Genomic DNA, 19238 nt, shown 5'->3' on the forward strand with positions numbered 1-19238 from the left:
AAGTTGTCAACCTCCTGGTGGCAGATACAAGCTTTCACTTGGAAGTTCACATTTTAGCATTAGCAAGAAATACTACCAGTTGTTTTTCTTGGTGTTGCTGGTTTGCTTTGTTCATTTTCCTCTCCCCTTCCTCCCTCCTCCCTTTCTTGAGAGAGAGAAAGACATGTACCCTTGACGAAGTTTCACCATGCCATGATCCCACCTCTCCACCACAACCTTCCAGCCAGCAGGATCACAGGCATATCATGGGCACATTCCAGCCTATTCTGGCTGACTGAGGATCCAAACCCAGGGCCCTATATGGCTCCAGCATTGCACAATAACGTCCTACCGCCTGTGCCATATGCCTGAACCTGCTTTGTTCTTTTTCTTTTTTATTGCCAGAGGGCATGTGCATTCACCAGAGACGGAGCGAAACAGGGACAGAGCAAGAGAGAGAGAGGGAGGGAGAAAGCATCCCTCAGTCAGGCATGCTTATGTCACGATGCCTCCTCCAAACTCCTAACCTGTCAGGATTTGAGACACGCACACGCATGTACCTGGCATGTTTTTCGAGCCGCTGGGGCCGGGATTCGAAGCACGAATGTGTGGCCATGTGGAATCTGGCTCCCTTAACCACTAAGCTATAGCCCTGCTTTGTTTATTTCTGATGAAAGGTCTGCCAAATATTCAAGTGTGAACAACCAGTTTGTTGGCAAGTCATGTTCAAGTAAAACTGGTGTTCTGTGATAAAAGCAGCTAGTCTGGCTCACAACTCTATTTTAAAATTGCTTTACTTCCTATCTTATCACAGAATACTGATGAAAGGGTGGAGATTTAATACAATTCATAATTTCTATTGCTTTAGCAAAGACATTATTAAGTGAAACTGACTTTAAATTACCACAGTACATGGCAGTGAATGATGATGAGTCTGGTTTCACCGCCAACCCTGGTTCATGCCAAAGTGTCAGCCTGCTAGGTGCTACCTGGGCTGACATGCTTACCTCCACTTTTCCACCCTCTGGTTTTCCTTCCTCTTTATCTTCCAATGGCCCCAGACTACTCCACCTCTGTGCCTCTACCTAGAATGTCCTCACCTTCTTGGGTATTTGACAAATTCTCACTTAACTTTTAACACTTGGCTCAAGCCTCCTCTTCCCCCGTAAGACTTTCCTGGCCCTTCATTCCACACTTTGTACAGAGATCCCTACAGTTGATCATCAATTCAGTGACCCTGCTATGCTTCGTGCATGCTTCTACTGTTATGTTCAGTACCCTGGCTGTAACCTAATCCTACACACTCCACGACTAAACCACACTCCCTAAAGACAGATATCATGTTCTCTTTTACTACCTTATGCCCAGCACCTACGTCGTACCTGTGATATAGGGTTAAAAAAAGCAGCTTGCCATGTAAGGATGATAATAAGAGAAAAACGTGTTCCTATCTACTATTGACGTGGGAGATAAGAAACAAGCAAAAAGTGACATAGTACCTAAGCCATGACATTTTGTCCCAACACCATTGAGAACAACTTCGCATGCGGTATCTTGCCATAAGCAAAGAGTGGGTTTAGGTTGTGTTAAAAAGATTCCACAAGTCACTCAATCATTAACTCATGGGCACTGCATAGAAGGAGAACCTCATATTTGAATGGTATTAATTTCTATTTGATCCCTCTCCGCCAGGCCCCAAAATGGTAATATTGTTAGAGTAAGATTATGGTACACCTAGAATGTCAAACAAATGTACATTCTGTCCCACTTACAGAGTCACTAGAGGTCTTTTAGGCAGAGACATATAAAATTAGAAGACTATGGGCAAGTGTAATGTGAAAATGGGACACAGAAATAAGAAGTGTGAAAATCTAAAGACAGAACAATGAGTTCGGGTGCTATCAGTATATTCTAAGCATATGCCCAAGACTGTTGACTCTCTGCCCTTAACCCCTGTGACCTGACTCCGACCTTTCCACAATGGAATGGAGAAGTCAGACAGCCCTGGGTATGAATTTCACTCCTTTGTTCACTGGCTGTATGCCCATTTGTAGAAGAAAAACAAGTGTCTTATTAAAAAGGTAAGATAAGGATTAACGTTACTTTTTCAAATATTTATTATCACTATAACAATAACAGTAGTGATAGCAACAGATAACATTTCCTGAGCACTTACTGCAGGCCCAGGATTGTTCCAAGTGTTTTATACTTTATCTCATCTGAACTGCTTCACCCAGAATCTGGTACACATTAGGTCCTCAATAAAACGTGCTAGGTAGAGTCTTTATAGTCTAAATGATGTACAGTGATTAAATGTATAAATAATAATAATAATAAAAGAAAAAAATTAGTTCCATATCCTAAGAGGAGACTAGAGTAGAAGGGATGGCAGCATGGCCATTCCAAAGGGAGGTGAATTCTCACTTTCCCTCACTCCCTCTCTGGTGAGCACACATACCCTATGGCAAAAACAAACAAAAAAAAAAACACTAAAAACAGAAAAAAGCAAAAGTTCTGTAAGAACTAAACAAGAACAGGAAAACATTGCTGATTAAAACAAAATATATACATTTACTTTTCCTACTAAATTCCAAGTTACTCAAGGGACTCAAAGTTGGGACCATGTATATTTTAAAATTCACTTTAACGGGTATATTAGCCTAATTTCCTTTTTTCCTAAAGAAAAAGTTAATTTTTACCTAAATTGTGAGTTTCTTTTATTTATATTCTATATGATTTTTTAATTAAAAATATGTATAGATGATTATTCCATTTCAGGCCCTGCAAGATTGCCTTATTAATTTTATGGCTTCATAATATCCCATTTCACGTGGTAAGTTAATTTAACCAGATATATACTGATGAGCAATTAGGTTACTTCCAATTTTCTGCTATAGTAGGTGCTTACAACTTTTTTAAATTCAAGAAAATCTAATAATATTTTACTTCAATCTCCTAACAACCTACTTTAGTCATTCATTTATTCAACATTTATTGGTACCTATTATGCTGGGGAACCAAAGATACCAGTTTCCTGCTATCCATAGGTCAGTCTAGAATAAGAGTCACATATTAAGCCTGGCATGGAGGAGGATAAGCAAAGGCGACCAAGAATGAAAACTGGTATCAGGTGGGACATTGATCTAACAGGAAGGTTAGGGTGGTTGTCTGGAATATCCTGCTACACGTGTCTTTCATCTGATGTGTAATGGGAAACACTGTATCCGGTTTCCCATTACAACAATGCCTATGCTTCAGAAGGGCAGATAATTTAGGTGGCTACAAGCAGGACTACCCAGGAAAGGCAGCTAACTGAAAAAGGTGTAGACATCAGGGAGGAACTATTTGACATGGCCCAGATAGGGTGAGATGAGGGCCAAACCAAAGCAGAGGAACTAGTTGTAGGTGAGGCTCTGAGGCTAGATTTACCAACGAGGTCTGAGACAGACCTTGAATAAGGGAGGAGAAACAAGGTAAGAGAGATAAAAGGTAGTTCTCAGCTGTCCGCTGTGAGAACTGCATGAAGTGTGATTCTGTTTTTATGATATTATCATTCACACTTAAGCTATGGGTATAGAAGGTAGGTCCAGAGAAGGATAAAGAGGAGGAAAACAGGGAGAGAAATGAAGAGGACAGAGTAGATGAAGAATGAATTGAGATCCCTAGTGACTTTTATACAAACAATGTCAGAAAAATAAAAAAATTCAACAATAAAAAAAGCTCACTAAGAATCTTCCTATGGTACTACTATGCTTTATGTCATTAAGCTACTTAAATTTCACAACCATTAACAACAATTCTGTAAGGCAGGTACCACTGTCTCCCTATTTTGCCAATTATGTAAGTGAGGCAGAGAGGTTAAGACACTTTCCTAAGGTCACATAATTTCTAAATAGCAGACAGAAGCCAAGCTGCTGGGGATGAGGAAGTGAATGAACAGTAACTAAAGAGATCCAAAAGAGTGAGGGGAAATTGGGTCACATCTTATATGGAGGTTAAAAATGTAAATCATCACAGAAGAAAATTAAATACATTCAGAAGAGACTTTTGATTGGCCAACTGCCATGGCACAGTGGTAACACAATGATCAACACTGCTGAAACCATACAGAAGGTCCTGGGTTCACATCCAAGGTGTCCCTGTGCATACTGAATGCACATGCATGCCCATAATCCTGGCTGAGGGAAGCTGGGGTTGGAGCATGGAGTAAAAATTCTGTTGGGCGTGCCCCCACCTTCTCAAAAGAAAGAAACTTAAAAAAATAGTCCTTTAAAATTGATTGAAACACAGATAAATATGCATTGCTGTGTGTATACCACCCTGAAGGTGACATTATTGGTTCCTCTAACTTGCTGGTAGTCTGTGCCATTTAGTTCTTTCACACAATTTTTTTCACAAGCATAGACAGAAAGTTATCCCCACCCACCTGCCTGCCTCCTGAAGATGCTTCTTCCCCCATTCATTAGTGTCAGAGGAACTCTGGAAACCATTTGTGTGTTTTTCCTCACAGTTCTCAGATACAATATTGGCCAGAGCATGTGTCTACCAAGAGGGGGCTGGTGGGCACTGAGCTTCTCAGTCATTACTGTGCCTCCTCTCTCGCCTCCCTCCACCCTTCTTCAGCCCAGGAGTGGAGCTAATTATGATGTGATGCCACACTACTCCTTTCCATTTAATTCAAAGGGAGAGACCACAGGATACAATTTAAGAAACCTTTTCTACTTGATCTTTGAAGGAAAATACCTGAAGATAGAAGAAGGCAAGATTCTACAAGGAAAGACTAAAGGTAAAGAGAAGCAAAATCTTTCAAAAGGGTATAAAGGATAGGATCTTTAGAAGGTGGTAGCCTGGAAAAAAGAACAATCATATTCCCCTGAGAAGAGAAGGAAGACCAACAACCTCAAGTGAAACACAAAAGTCTGTGGGCCAAGCTGATGGCCTGAGAAATCTCCATTCAGGAGGAGGCCAGCTTACCTACCACCAAGTGTAGGGTGATGCTTGGAGAGGAGAATTCAGAGGGGAAAACAGGCATTGTGGGAAAGGGGGAGGAGAATCAACCCAGAAACATCCAGAATTTTCTGAGTGGCCAGTACAGGAGGCCCATCTCAGAAAGATTTAACTGTATCTGCAATATTTTCTTGAAAAAATAATCTTTGAAAAAATAAAAATTACTTCAAAAACAAGCTTCTGATAGATATTATTCAAGAGCAAAGAGCTATAGTTCTCCTAAACACAAACTTACTGAATTATGTTGCTTCAAAAATTCAGCAGCATTTTCTTCTGCATTACCTCCAATTTCACCAATCAGTATGATACCTTCTGTGGATGAATCGTTCAGAAAGACTTCAAGGCAGTCAATAAAATCTGTCCCATTAAAGGGATCACCTCCAATACCTGAAAAAGTCAAAGGATATCAGTACCAGCTGATAATTTCAGAATAAGCCATGGAATGTAGGTCAAGAAATGTTTCAACTGGTTTCCCATTTTGCCTATCCCTTCTCCCTAACATATGTTTTTTTATTATTTATTTTTTAATTTCATTTGTTATCATTTTTTTTTTAATTGGACCTGAGAGAAACAGAGAAAGAGAGAAAGGGAAAGTGAGAAAGCAAGCCACCAGGTCCAGGAATCGAACTGCAGTTAGTCATGTGGGAGTCTAGCACCTTAACCACTGTACTACCTGCCAACCCCTCTTCCTAATATTTTTAAATGTATCAACACACTAGCATTTAACATTCAAAGATCACAAAATGCTACATTTATTTGTCTGCAATAGTGTATAAATGCCAAATGGTGCTTAGTTCCTGATAATCACACACAACCCTCTTTTTATTTCAACTCCTTTACTGAGTCTCTTTCCTCCCACATGCTGCAGAAAAATCATTCACACTGACCTGCAGTTGGCATAATGGCTATGTTGCAGGACTCCCATGTAGTCGACCACAGTTTGAATCCCTGATTTGGTGGCTTAAAACTCATGCCGGGAGCATGTGAGTGCATGCCCAAGATCCCAAGAGTATAATGGAGGAGAAATGATTGCGGTGTGGCCATCCCCCTGGAGGGGGGGGGGTTTGACAAGCACATGCACCCATGCACCCTATAGCAAAAACCTCTTAAAAAAAAAAAAAACACAAAAAAACCACTCACAGTAAGACACAGTGCTGATGAGAGACATGCTGAAGGGTGCCCTGGCCCCTTTTCCTTTACACCCAGAGGGTGATGACAGAGCCTGCACAGAAGGGTTCTACTTCAAGCACATGACATTTGTTTTTTAAGAGAGATTTTTCTGCTCTAGGATATGTGCATTCGCTGAAGACAGAAAGTAAGAAACCACTCCCCGGGGGGGATGGCCATGACACAATCCCTTCTCCTCTCTTCTCCTCTCAGGATTTTGGGCATGCACACACACATGCTCAGCTTGAGTTTCAAGCCTCCAGGTCTGGAACTCAAACCAAGGGTGGCCATGTGGGAGTCCAGTGAGGTAACCACTACTCCAAACACATGGCATTTAAGAAAGAGTATCTCCCCACAGACTGGATTCCGTGTTTTACCTTTTAATTTTTATTTATTTTTATTTTGGGAAATATCAAAAGGATTTTTCAAAGACAGATTGACCAGTACTTCAAAAGTTCAAAAACAAATTTTGAAGACATGATTTGTCCTAATTATATGCATGAATTATCTTAGTATAAACAGCAAATTAAAATTTTATGAAAAATAGTACTTTGTTTTTCTTTAGTTTTGGGGGAGTTTTCTTTAGATATTTTTGGTTATTTTTACGTGTTCTACCTTTTTAAACTAAACTTACTGAGGAGAAGATTGATTTCTTACTTTACAGTAACCTCTGAAAACAAAAGTTGAAAAGGGAACTAGCATTTATTAAGTGCCAACCATATGTAAAGACTTGGGGCTTGGCACACATTAGATCCATTATTTCCTAATTTTCCCAACTTCTCTGTGAGATTGGCATTCTTATACTACACTGACAAATTAAAAAACTGACGTTGAAGAAGACAGAATAGACAAATCTGCTTCAAAACCTTTCCTTATTCTCTATCACAGTAAATTACCTTGTTCCTAAGATTGTGTTTTGCACACAGAAAGCTCAGTTAATGTTTTCAATATTGAATGTATGTCTATTTTTTTAAGAAATATTTATTTAATTTATTATTGATCATTATTATTTTAATTCACTTTATGGTACGTGCACTCATCAAAGAGATGGAGGCGGTCAGGGGTGAGAAAGTAAGCCACAGGGACCAGCAGTTAGCATAATGGCTATGTCGCTGGACTCCCACATAGTCGACCGCAGTTCAAGTCTAGGATCCGGTGGCTTAAAACTCACGCCAGGCGCATTTGCGTGCGTGCCCAAGATCCCGAGAGGAGAACAGAGGAGAAGGGATTGCGGCATGGCCATCCCCCCTGGGGAGTGATTTCTCGCTTTCTGTCTCTCTGTCTCTGTCTGTCTGTCTGGCGAGCACACGTGCCCTATAGTGAAAAACCTCTCCCCCCCAAAAAAAAATGAAAGTAAGCCACCAGGTGTGGGACTAGAACCACGGTCGACCTTGTGGGAATCCAGAGCCCTGACCACCACGTCACCAGCTGGCTCCTTAAATGTGTGTCTTAACAATCATATGTTGGGGCTACATTTTACAATGGCTTTATCATAAAAGATATTTCTGAAAGGATTTTCAAGTATATTCTAAGATATCTGGCTTTTGGCAAAAAATATTGAAATTATTTTAAAATGTAATAACTTCCTGAAATTTTTTACTTTTTTAATTTTACCAAAGGGTACATATGCTCACTCCAGAGAGAGAGACACCGGTGGTGATGGAGTGAGAACGCATCCCACATGGGCAATGGTCACACTGAAATCCCTTCTCCTCTACCTTTCCCTCCTTTTAGGATTTTGGGCATGTGTGCACATGCACCCAAAGTATGTTTTCAAGCCAGTGGGTCCAGGACTGGAACCGGGTAGTTGGCCATGTGGGATCTAGCTGACTTAACCATCACACCACTGCCTAGACTGGAATTTTTATTTTTAAAGTAGGATGCAATAATTTTTTTTAAAAACTGTGGCAAAAGAGAGCTCCTGGGGAACTTAAAAATTCTTCTCCCTCAACTGTTTGGCCAACTTTTTTCAGCTCAGAGCCACTTCAGAGGGTTGTCTTAAGAATGAGATAGTAGGGGCCAGCAGGTAGCATGGTGGTTAAAGGCACAGGATTCCCACAGGGCCGACAGTGATTCGAGTCCTGAACCTGGCGGCTTACTTTCTCACTTTCCCTTTCTCCCTCTCTCTGGTCAAATTAAAAAATATAGTAACAAGTGGAATTTACATAGTAAATAATTCTTTAAAAAAAAAAAAAAGAATGAGATAGTAAATGGCAAAAACATTCAACTATTAAGTTCTACACCTTATTATTGGGTTGTCAGAAAAGCCATGACGTGTTTTTGCAGGGAAAAAAGAAAAAGTCATGACTTTTCTGCTGACCCAATACAATGATAACAAAAGTCCTATTATGAATAACTACTGCTTCACAGAACACAAAATAAGCGAGGTTTTTAAACACTGAGGCTCTCCAGGGTCCAGGCACATACTCCAGGATGTTTGCTCTTCACCTAGAACTCAGATCTTAGGCCATGAACATTGGTGCTTGGCCATGGCACAGCAATAAGATGCAACACTCTATGAGGCTGAGCTATATGGGGAAGTTGCTGGATTGCATCCAGACCTCCCTGAGTATGCTGGGCGTGCATCTGCCCATTTTCCGGGACTGACAGAGGTTGTGGTTTTGGCAGGGGGGATTGCAGCATCAAGACCTAGCCAGGAGTCCTGTCTCTGTCTCTCTGTATCTTTCTCATTCACAAAATGAGTGAATAAACTTTTTTTAAAAAATGTGTTTGGGCCATGAATCTTGAAAGAACACTGAAGAGCTTCACATTTAGGCAAATTTAATTCAAGATCATCATATCTTTTTAATAAGATGTTATCAAAACCACTTGTAAATAATCAAATCAATAATTATTACTATCCTCATTCAATGAAGATACTACATTCCAATAAAATGATGTTAGTAAAAGTCCCTCACCAACACACAAAGACTGCCCCAATCCAACTTGTGTTGTTTGGTGAACTGCTTCATAAGTCAAGGTGCCAGATCTGGACACAATACCTTAAAGGAAGAGAATACAAAAATATTAGATCATATATATGATAGACCATTATATGGTAAACTAAACTGTAAATATTCTGAGTAGCTAACATAGGCATATCCTTAAAGCCTCTCCCCCCGAAAATCTTCACTGATTCTGTAGAATTGTAATTGCTTCTTAAATAAGCGCATTCCATTTAGCCTATAGATTGATTCAGAACTCTCCTGGTCAATTCTACTAAGTTACATTAATTAAGATAAATTTGTTCCACACAGTTACAAATTCCCTTTATGAGTTTGAGAGTTTAGGGTGAAGAATTTGTTTTGTTCATTTATAAAAAGTAACATACTCACCAATTCTTCCTTTCTTGTGAATATGGCCAGGCATGATACCAATTTTACATTCTCCAGGCTGAAAGAAAGTAAATGATAGTTTCAGAAGTTTAAAAAAAAAAATTGTAACTCACACGTCTGATACACAAACACACTTGAACTATTCAAAGCTGTTCGGCCTGGGAGGCTAACTCTGGGCTGCTTGTTTCCACACTCACATTGATGACTCCAGGACAGTTCGGCCCGATTAGCCTTGTCTTTCCCTGGCGCAGCAGTTTGTGCTTGACCCGTACCATGTCCTGCTGTGGGATACCTTCAGTAATGCACACAACCAAGGGCATTTCTGCATCAACAGCTTCATTAATGGCAGCAGCAGCAAAAGGAGGGGGGACGTAAATGACAGATGCTGTTGCTCCTGTCTGCTCTTTGGCCTGAAACATTAACCAAGAAGCACTTCATTATTGGTTAAGTCATAAACCTCGTAAAATAAGTTCAATAACCATGATTTTAACAATGTCTTGGGGTCAAGCATGGAGACATAGGATGTCTTCATTCTTCCCATTTTCAAGTTCACTACAATGTCAGAAAAGAGTAGAACCAAGCACAGCTTCCTGTTTGTTGAAGCCACTGTGAATTGAAAGGAGTTAAGACATCTCATCCCCTTGGGCAACAGCATGTCAGAAAACCAGAAAGCACTTCATAATTCACTTTTGTGTCCTCTCATTCCTGTGGCCATGCTCATTTTTGTTGTCTAATATCAGACTCCTGCTGACCAAGATACTACCACCTATTCAGTACCAAAGACCCTGCACCTTCACAGGAGAGGAACTACTAGACCCTTGGTGCTCAGAACTTGTCTCTCAAACATCTATTTAAAAATATGTGGGACCAGCAGTTAGTGTAATGGCTATGTTGCTAAACTCCCATGTAGTCGACAGTGGTTCAAGTCCTGGACCTGGGGGGCTTAACACCGGGCATGTGTGCATGCATGCCCAAGACCCCAAGAGTAGAATGGAGGAGAAGGGATTGCATGGCCATCCCCCCTGGGGAGCGATTTCTCGTTTTCTATCTCTCTGTCTTTCTGGCAAGCGCACACGCCCTATAGCAAAAACCTCTAAAATAAAAAGTCATACTTGGGAAATACTATCAAAGGACAGCAAAAATCAAGCTTTCTACTTGACAATTTTTACTCTGAATGCACATTTATTAGAAATAAGCCAATCAAATTAAATGTATAAATGGCCATAAAATAAGAACATGGATCAAATAAGCACTAAGATCGACTGTTATCACCCTTCAGGATGCAAAGCACTTGGAGATCATGAATTTACCACTGTCGTCTCTGTGAACATGAGCCTGCACTGGAATTTTATACATATCAATACATATTTATCCTTCTGCCCACTTTATGTGTGGCCATGTCTCTTCTACTGTAATGGAAACTCCTTGAAGACAGAGACTGTCAATGATCTCTGATTCTCTAAGAATAGCAGTATCTATTCTGTGCCAGGCCCGTGAGACCCATGCAAGTCTCAATTAAGGCTTCATCATAATCCTGAGTGTTTAATATCCCCAGTTTAAAAATCAAGATGCCAAGGCCAAGAGTTATTAAATAACTACATGAGGTCAGATAGCTAGGAAGTAGCAGAATGAAGATGTAAACCTATGCATATCTGATTCTAAAGTGTCCACTATTGTCAGTTAAACAGGCTACCCCATAAACACTGAAACTCTACCGTAATCAAGCTATAAACCTTTGGAAGGCTGCACTGTGCTATTTCACAATGGATACGAATACTAAGCTACAGAATATACAGGTACAACTAGGAAAGGGGCAAATGTTAAAGACAGTATCTTTGAGAATCATCTCTAATGATTCCCCACATCCCCAAAGACTGAGAAGCTTTACCTACTGCACCCTTAATAAAGAGGTATCTTGACAGAAGAACCAAGTCTAAGGAGGCTGACAGATCATCTACAAGTGATGCCAATTATTAAAACTAATTTTTTAAAAACTCCGTTCAAGGTGACAACAGAGAAGTAGCAAAGTGAAAAAAAACAAATAAATAAACTAGGTTAAGAACCAAATAATGTCAAATCACAGTCATGTAAGTATTTAACTGAAAATCTGTCTCATAGTTCTCTTCCCCCTAAGGGTACAAAGACTGCCAGAAGCTGGACTGTGACGAGTACTGGCTAATCACACTATCCTACTCACATAGAATGCTCTTTGTAAGAGCTGAACAGGTGAGAAATAAACAGTACCTGTCAAGGAACATACAGGATATTCCAAATGCCATATCCATTTATATTACTATGAATAATTAATTAATTACTTAGCAACAAAAACTTTCTTTGAAAGAAGACAAAAAAAGTTCAAGACAAAAGAAAAGTCTATCTAAAAGAATTCTAGAAAGAAAAAACAAAACAGCTCCTCTTTCAGTATCTCAAGGTCATAAAGCAGTTACAATAAAATTTAAGAGGGATGGACTAGCTCTATGGGCTGGTAGGTAAGGCAGCTAGATCCCACATGGCTGATCACATGGTTTAAGTCCCAACCAAGAGCTCGATAAACGAGCTAGGTGCATGTGCGTGCATGCCAAAAATCCTTTAAGAAGAGAGAGAGGGAGAAGGGATTGCGGCATGGCCGTGCCTGCTAGGGGGGTGATTTACCACTTGTCCTCTCTTTTTGTCTCTCTCCATGTGCAAGCACACACATTATAGAAAAAAAAAAAAATTTTTTAAAGAAAGGAAAAATGAAGGAAAGAAATCAGCAAATTGGGGAAGAATCTAGGACCCTCAATTGTCAATCTGTCTCTGCAGGTCATTTTGTTCAAACAGGACTACATTAGGGAACCAGCAGTAAGCGTAATGGCTATGTCGCTAGACTCCCACGTAGTCAACCGCGGTTCACGTCCCGGACCTGGTGGCTTAGAACTCTTGCGGGGCACGAGTGCGTGCGTGCCCAAGATCCCAAGAGAATGGAGGAGAAGGGATTGCGGCGTGACCATCCCCCCTGGGGGGTGATTTCTCGTTTTCTGTCTCTATGTCTCTCTCTGTCTGTCTGGCGAGTGCGCGTGCCCTATAGCGAAAACCTCTCAAAAAACAGGACTACACTATTCACTCCGAGCAATCCTAATTCTACCATTTATCAGCTGTAAGACTATGAGCTAGATTCTTAACTTCTCTACACTAGCAGTATTCTTGCCTTTAAATTGGGGAGGATGACAGCACCTACCTCAGAGGGTTGTGGTGAGGCCTGGATAGGGTATGTATATGAAGCACCTAGCACAGTGCCTGCCACACAGTCCATACTCAATAAGAGCTGGGGGTTGGGGGGTGCTGATATCTGTACTACTAACATCCTAGAAGGAGAAAGGTAAGGAAAAAATAATAAGCTAACAAGATGCCAGCCCCCCCATACTTCTTCCTTTAATATTTGATGCATGCTTGTAAATAAAAATGACACACTAGTGTTTAGTGAGATTCAAAGTTCTCTATGTTATTGGATAGAAAGTGACTCTCCCAAAAGGAACACAATTAAAACCTCTACCCCAAAAATGCTCACACTTTTCCCCTGCTTTTCTTACTAAGCTTGGGTACCATGAATTACCTCCTTCACAGTATTAAAGACTGGTAAGCCCAGATGTGTCTTGCCTCCTTTCCCTGGAGTGGTGCCTCCGACAAGTTTGGTGCCATATTCCAATGCCTGCTGGCTATGAAAGGTACCCTAAGGGGAAAAGCACAAGACACGTGAGAAGGGCAGACTAGGAAGCCTAAGGAGAAGCAAAGACAATCTTAGCAATGGAGGAAAACACAAATAGGTTAACTATTCCTAGCCAGTAACATATATCCATCACTCTCATCATCTTAGTAATACAGTTTTGTTTTGTTTTTTTTTTTTTGGAGAGGATTTTGCTACAGGGTGTGTGCACTCGCCAGACAGACAGAGAGAGACAGAGAGACAGAAAGCGAGAAATCACCCCCCCCCGGGGGGATGGCCACACAGCAATCCCTTCTCCTCCATTTTCCTCTTGGAATCTTGGGCACGCACACACATGCGCCCGGCGTGAGTTTTAAGCCACCGGGTCCGGGACTTGACAAGCACATGCTGTATGGCTGCTATTTCTGCTACAATGCTGTATTATAACAGACTGTGTATGACCCACTAAGACAAAAATGTTTATGATTTGGCCTTTTACAGCATAAATGCTGACCTCTGCTCTAGGCTACAGAAACACTGCAGAACTGACATGACAATTCCTTTAATTATAGAAAAAGTATTACCTTTTAAATTAAAAAAAAAAATCATTAACTTTTAACTTACGTATCTTCTTTAATAACAAAGACAGGATACTGGGTTAAGACACATGGGTCTCATCTAATTGATTTCGTAGTATTCCTTCATTAAAAATATTCTATGCAGGGGCCAGCAGATGGCATAATGGTTATGTCGCTGGACTCCCACATAGTCAAACATGGTTTGAGTCCTGGACCTGGCAGTTTAAACTCACACCAGGCATGTGTGCATGCATGCCCAAGATCTTCAGAGGAGAATGGAGAAGGGATTGCAGCATGGACATCCCCCCCTCAGGAGTGATAATAATATCCTATGCATATATTATGGCACAAGTGTATGTATTTTCAAATGTTTTAAAGGGCAACCTAGCAGTAGCTGTTAAAAATGTAAATACACAGAACTCTTGACATCTAATTTCACTTTAAGGACTCTATTTTATAGATATGCTTTATAAGAAGGTAAATCAAAAAGTTCATGAAAATATGTAATTAAAGTATATTTTGGAGCAAAAAATTTTCAAATACATGCATAGTTTTCTCATAATATGCATATTCAGTGAACTTTCTGAACTCCATATATATTAGAAATTATATAATGTTATATAAACATATACATAAATTCTGTAAAATGCATTATATAAATATTTGTATGTATAGAAAAAATAGAAAAATATCTGGAAGGACACATACTAACTTATTAAGAGAAAGAATTCATGGGGAATAGACAGGTAGGAAAGAGGGAAAGGAGCAGCTTAGTGTAGAATCATATTACAGATACATAAACCTACATAAATTCTATGACGTAGGCAGGAAAGAGGGACAGAAAATGAAAACAAATGAATAAGAATGAATTACAATATTTCAGCCTGCTGATCTCTTCAAAGTCCACTTGCCCCAGAGTATGTGTAAAATGGGAAAAGTCAGTGCGCTGGTGGTTCCTCTCCCTGCCTTAGTTCCCATGAGCCACTTTGGACTTGAACATTTCTCCACACAGAATGTGGATGGCATGATTAATGGTATGTTTTTCTTTGTACAAGAGCTAAACATAAGCAGTCTACTTTATCTAGTGCTTAACAAAGAAATGATGATCTGTTCCAACAATGAAGAAAATCAATAATGTTATAATTTCTGAAATATAGCATGTGGGTCTCCAACACTGTGCACTACTAAGGATTTTCAAGGTAAGTTTAAACACAATTTTCATCTACATGCTGACTAAAGCACTCAACCTCCTCCTAAGATAATTCAATCCCATTGTTGTACAGTATATTTTTATGCAAACAATTACATATTATTATTTTTGTGATGTTAAAAATTAAAAGTTAGATTTTTTTTTTTTTTTGGAGAGATTTTTCACTGTAGGGCGCGTGCGCTCGCCAGACAGACAGAGAGAGACATAGAGACAGAAAGCGAGAAATCACCCCCCAGGGGGGATGGTCACGCCGCAATCCCTTCTCCTCCATTCTCCTCTCGGGATCTTGGGCACGCACGCACACGCGCCTGGCGTGAGTTTTAAGCCACCGGGTCCGGGACACGAACCGCGGTCGACTACGTGGAAGTCCAGCGACATAGCCATTACGCTAACTGCTGGTTCCCAAAAGTTAGATTTTTTTTTTACATCTCTAGTCTATAATTTAAAGTAAAAGTAGACATACATACCTGCTTACCAGTAAAACCCTGGCAAATAACCTTTGTATTTTTATCAACATAGAGATGTTTCCGAGAAGCTAGATAGGAACAATGCCGAATTCCATTCTGTTGCACTAGAAGTAGAAAAAATATAACATGTTATTATTTCTCTAAGCTTTCAATACATGAATTTAATTTGGTGAGAAAAAAAAAAATTCCCCCAATGCAAGAGTTATTCTGTGATCATGGCAAATTTAAATGCCATTTTTTAAATGAGACACAGTGATCACAGAAATAAATTTGAAAAACAAACCAGAAACTGTTCTACTCTTCAGAATTTCCCCACCCCACCCGTTTTTTGTTTGTTTTTAGATTTTTGTCACAGGTTGTGTGCACTCACTGGAGAGAGGGAGACAGTGAGAAGGAAAGTGAGAATTCACCCCACCCCTAGGTGGATAACCATGCCACAATCCCTTCTCCTTCATTCTACTAGTATTTTGGGCACGCATGCATGCACGCCTGGAGTGATTTTCCAGCCGCCAGGTCAAGCACTTGAACCGCAATCAGCAATGTGGGAATCCAGTGCCTTAACCACTATGCCACCTGCTGGTCTTAGGATCCACTTTTTAACCAAGAACCATAACCTTCAAGTCTTCTCTAAATGAGAAAGGAAAGCTGAAGTTTATCATTTTCATTCCTCAAAAAGAAAGCTAGACTCAACAATAAATGGCTCCTTTTAAATCTAGGAACTGAAAATTAGGTTTCACTCCCACTGTAAATGTTTTCTGAACAGCCACATGCTTTCCATATTTGACCCTACATTTTTAAGCCCAATACCTGTAAAACAATACTTCTCCAATTCTCCTCTTAAACTATGATCCTGTTACTGTTACTCATTTATTCATCCATATACTTGTGAATTTAACAAGTGTATACTTATGGATTGCATGTATATGTATTTTTAATTTGAGGCTATTGTGGTCCCTACCTATAGGGCCTTAAGATACAGCAGAATACCTTAGCAGCTTACCATCCAAGTCCTAAACAATTTACCATTCAAGTATGAAATTGTATATTCATTTAATGTTGACTTAGAGATGAAGCTTGTTGGCTCTAAGTACCACATAGTCTATCAAATCTAAAACACCATTAATTCCTCAGAAGTACTATTAAGTACTAATAAGAAAGAAAAACTGCTGTCAATTTTTGTAGGATGGCTTAAATTATAAGACATATCCCAATGTTAGAAATGTTGTAATACAAAATACTATGGGTCTAAGGCTACACAATACCTTTCCTTTGGTGAAATAAAATTGTTCCTCTATACTTAAGAGCAATTATTTTGGACATTCCCAATTATGTTTCTATGGAAAAACAAGATGTCAGAAAATTAAACAACTTTCTCTTGTCTACGTTGTTAAACTTGGTTCAAAGTTACTTTGCATTTGTGAAAATATTTGTTTCTTAGATGCAATGACAAGAAATACTAGCATGGAAAACATCACTGTTGGGGGTGTTTTTCCAAAGAGAGAGCAAGAGAGCAGACCTACCCAAAGCTGGGTTCTTTCAGAACCTCAGACCAAAAACTAGGGGAAAACATGTAACTTGCAGGCAACTCCTTCCTGGGCTTTCTCACCACAGTGCCTGTGCTGCACATCCAGCCTTCTGTATCTTAAACCACATTTGACTCAGATTAAGTCAGTTTAGACTCATATCCAATACTATCTATCTCATTTCTGGTACTCAAACTCATCTGATCAAAGTGATTACTGGATATAATTAATCCCTTTTTTTTTCCCCTTCTCAACTGTTCTTTATTCTAAGTATTACCAGAAAATTTCTCCCCAATAAACAAATCTTTCCTACTTGCCAATGTTATCTAGCTGGACCTTTGTCCTCAAGTTATTTGGTAACTATTAAATGTGGCTACTGAGGGCACACTCATTATTGCACACTTTTAGAAAACAGTCTTGTCAAGAAAGGAATAAAGTCTCATCTAAGATTCAGTATAAGCAGCAGAATTAGGAACAAAGGAAAGGAAGAGAAAAAGAAAACTAAGGGTGAGTGTCTACTACACGCCAGGTGCTTTATAAACTGCTTCACTTACTCTGCACGAAATTCAGATCATCCTGTACTTATTTCTAAGATGCACATTTTCCACTTTTTAACATCTCTTAAATCAGGAGAAATCTGACAACAAATAGTATGTCACAATTTAATTAGTGATTGATCATTTTCCACTAATGATAGTAAACAAAACTATCCTACAATGATAGTTCCTCAGATTCGTTAAAATATGGTATTATTTTCATGTGATTTGAAACAGTTGAGAAATGAATTAAGAAAAGTGCCCAGGATTCCTATACAGACTGTAAAAGTTCTAGCCAGACTTCAAATTCTGATGAGACTGATTCCAAAAGTTCTTATAACCAACTTTTGACCATAGCAAGAATCTTCATCAGAGTTCTGAAAGATTAGCACCCCTGAGTATTAAGTTTTCAGGACTGGAGTGTGCACATCTCCTGGTGGGAGACGCTGCACATAAGCTGGTTTAAGATTCCACCCAACCCTACGCTTCTAAGAGTTTACAGGGCTATGCTTACTCTAAAATGCAGAAGTAACCTTTCCCCCAGAAAGCACAATTCGAAATGTAGAACCCTCCGTGCAGAGGACAGCTGCACCTCCTAATTTCCGACTGAAACACCCTTCCACTACCTCTCGGGCCAGCTGAATTTAACCTGGATGTCTTCACCCCTCGTTCCGATCAGGTCCAATCTAAACGCCACCCCCACCCCACCACTCGTCACCTCGGGGGGCAAGAGCATGCTCCTAGGTCTGCGGAGCTCCTACACTCGGATCCTGGCTCAGTCACCCTACCACCATCTGCCAGCGTGCTAAGTCACGCACCCCCGCCCCCGACACAGAAGTATCCGCAAAGCTCTCTCCAGCCCAGAAGGCCCGGACTTGGGGCCGGAACCCCAGGAACTCTCCAGTCCCAGCGCCTAGGTCCCGCCCTGGAGGGCCCAGCCTTGGCCGAGGCCGGGACACTGGACCCGGGCAATGCAGGAACCCGCGAGGCCAGTGCGAGAGACCCTCCCAGACTCACGGAAGAAGGTGCGCGACAGTAGCCGGGCGGCGGCAAGGCCGCTGCTGCCGGAGACCATGGTCGCGGTGGCAGCAGCAGCAAGGGCTGCGGTCATCCACCAATGACACTCCCAAGCCCCCAGGGGACCTAACACGGGTCGACGCAGGAGGAGGAGGGTGACCAGAGAAGACGCCTGAACAGATTATCCTCCGCCCGACCCTCTTCACTGGACATCGAGCGTCGCAGGTGGAGAATAAAAACTAGCATATTATGGGAGGAGAAGCTAATAACTCGGCTGTTCCCAGAATATTAAGTTTAATTACATAAATTATACAGGCATCTCAGGAAAGTCCCAACGAGAGCCTGGTCGGCGCGTGGCATTGTGGGAAATGTGGTTCGACAGCCGGGACTTGTTTGTGGAGTGAAGTGGAAGTTTGAGGGAACCGAGCGAAGGGGAAAGGAGTGTCAGACTGAGGAGATGAGGGCTTGGCATAGACGCAGTGAACCGACAGCAAGGTGAGGTGCGAGAGCAGTGCCAGAACTTTCCTCATCCCAGGCCGGTCTCCTGCCTCTTCAGCTTTCTGGGCGGGCTTGTGAAGAGGATAACTACTTCTTGCTACCTACCTTTGAGAGGACCCGGAGGACTGCTGATGCTAACACGGGCCCTTCTCTCGCACTAGCGGCCGGCGAAGGAAAAGCTGTCTTGAGAGAGAACAAAAGCTACCTCCCTGACACCGTTTCTTAAAATACGGATCTTT

General features: G+C 40.8%; 1 protein-coding gene across 1 annotated transcript in view; it reads right to left on the reverse strand.

Moving 5' to 3' along the window:
* Positions 1 to 18632, reverse strand: part of SUCLG1 (succinate-CoA ligase GDP/ADP-forming subunit alpha) — a 23273-nt gene extending 4641 nt beyond the window's left edge. The window contains exons 1-7 of the mRNA XM_006149125.2: positions 18502 to 18632; positions 15426 to 15529; positions 13081 to 13197; positions 9686 to 9898; positions 9489 to 9546; positions 9072 to 9155; positions 5222 to 5373 (exon numbers count right to left, since the gene is read on the reverse strand). Of these exons, the coding sequence (XP_006149187.1) occupies positions 5222 to 5373; positions 9072 to 9155; positions 9489 to 9546; positions 9686 to 9898; positions 13081 to 13197; positions 15426 to 15529; positions 18502 to 18595 (822 nt within the window). The 5' untranslated portion in view covers positions 18596 to 18632. The remainder of the gene's footprint in view (positions 1 to 5221; positions 5374 to 9071; positions 9156 to 9488; positions 9547 to 9685; positions 9899 to 13080; positions 13198 to 15425; positions 15530 to 18501) is intronic.
* Positions 18633 to 19238: the final 606 nt, after the last annotated feature.

This window comes from Tupaia chinensis, unplaced genomic scaffold (assembly GCF_000334495.1).
Source record: "Tupaia chinensis unplaced genomic scaffold, TupChi_1.0 Scaffold000253_1, whole genome shotgun sequence".
Taxonomy (NCBI): domain Eukaryota; kingdom Metazoa; phylum Chordata; class Mammalia; order Scandentia; family Tupaiidae; genus Tupaia; species Tupaia belangeri.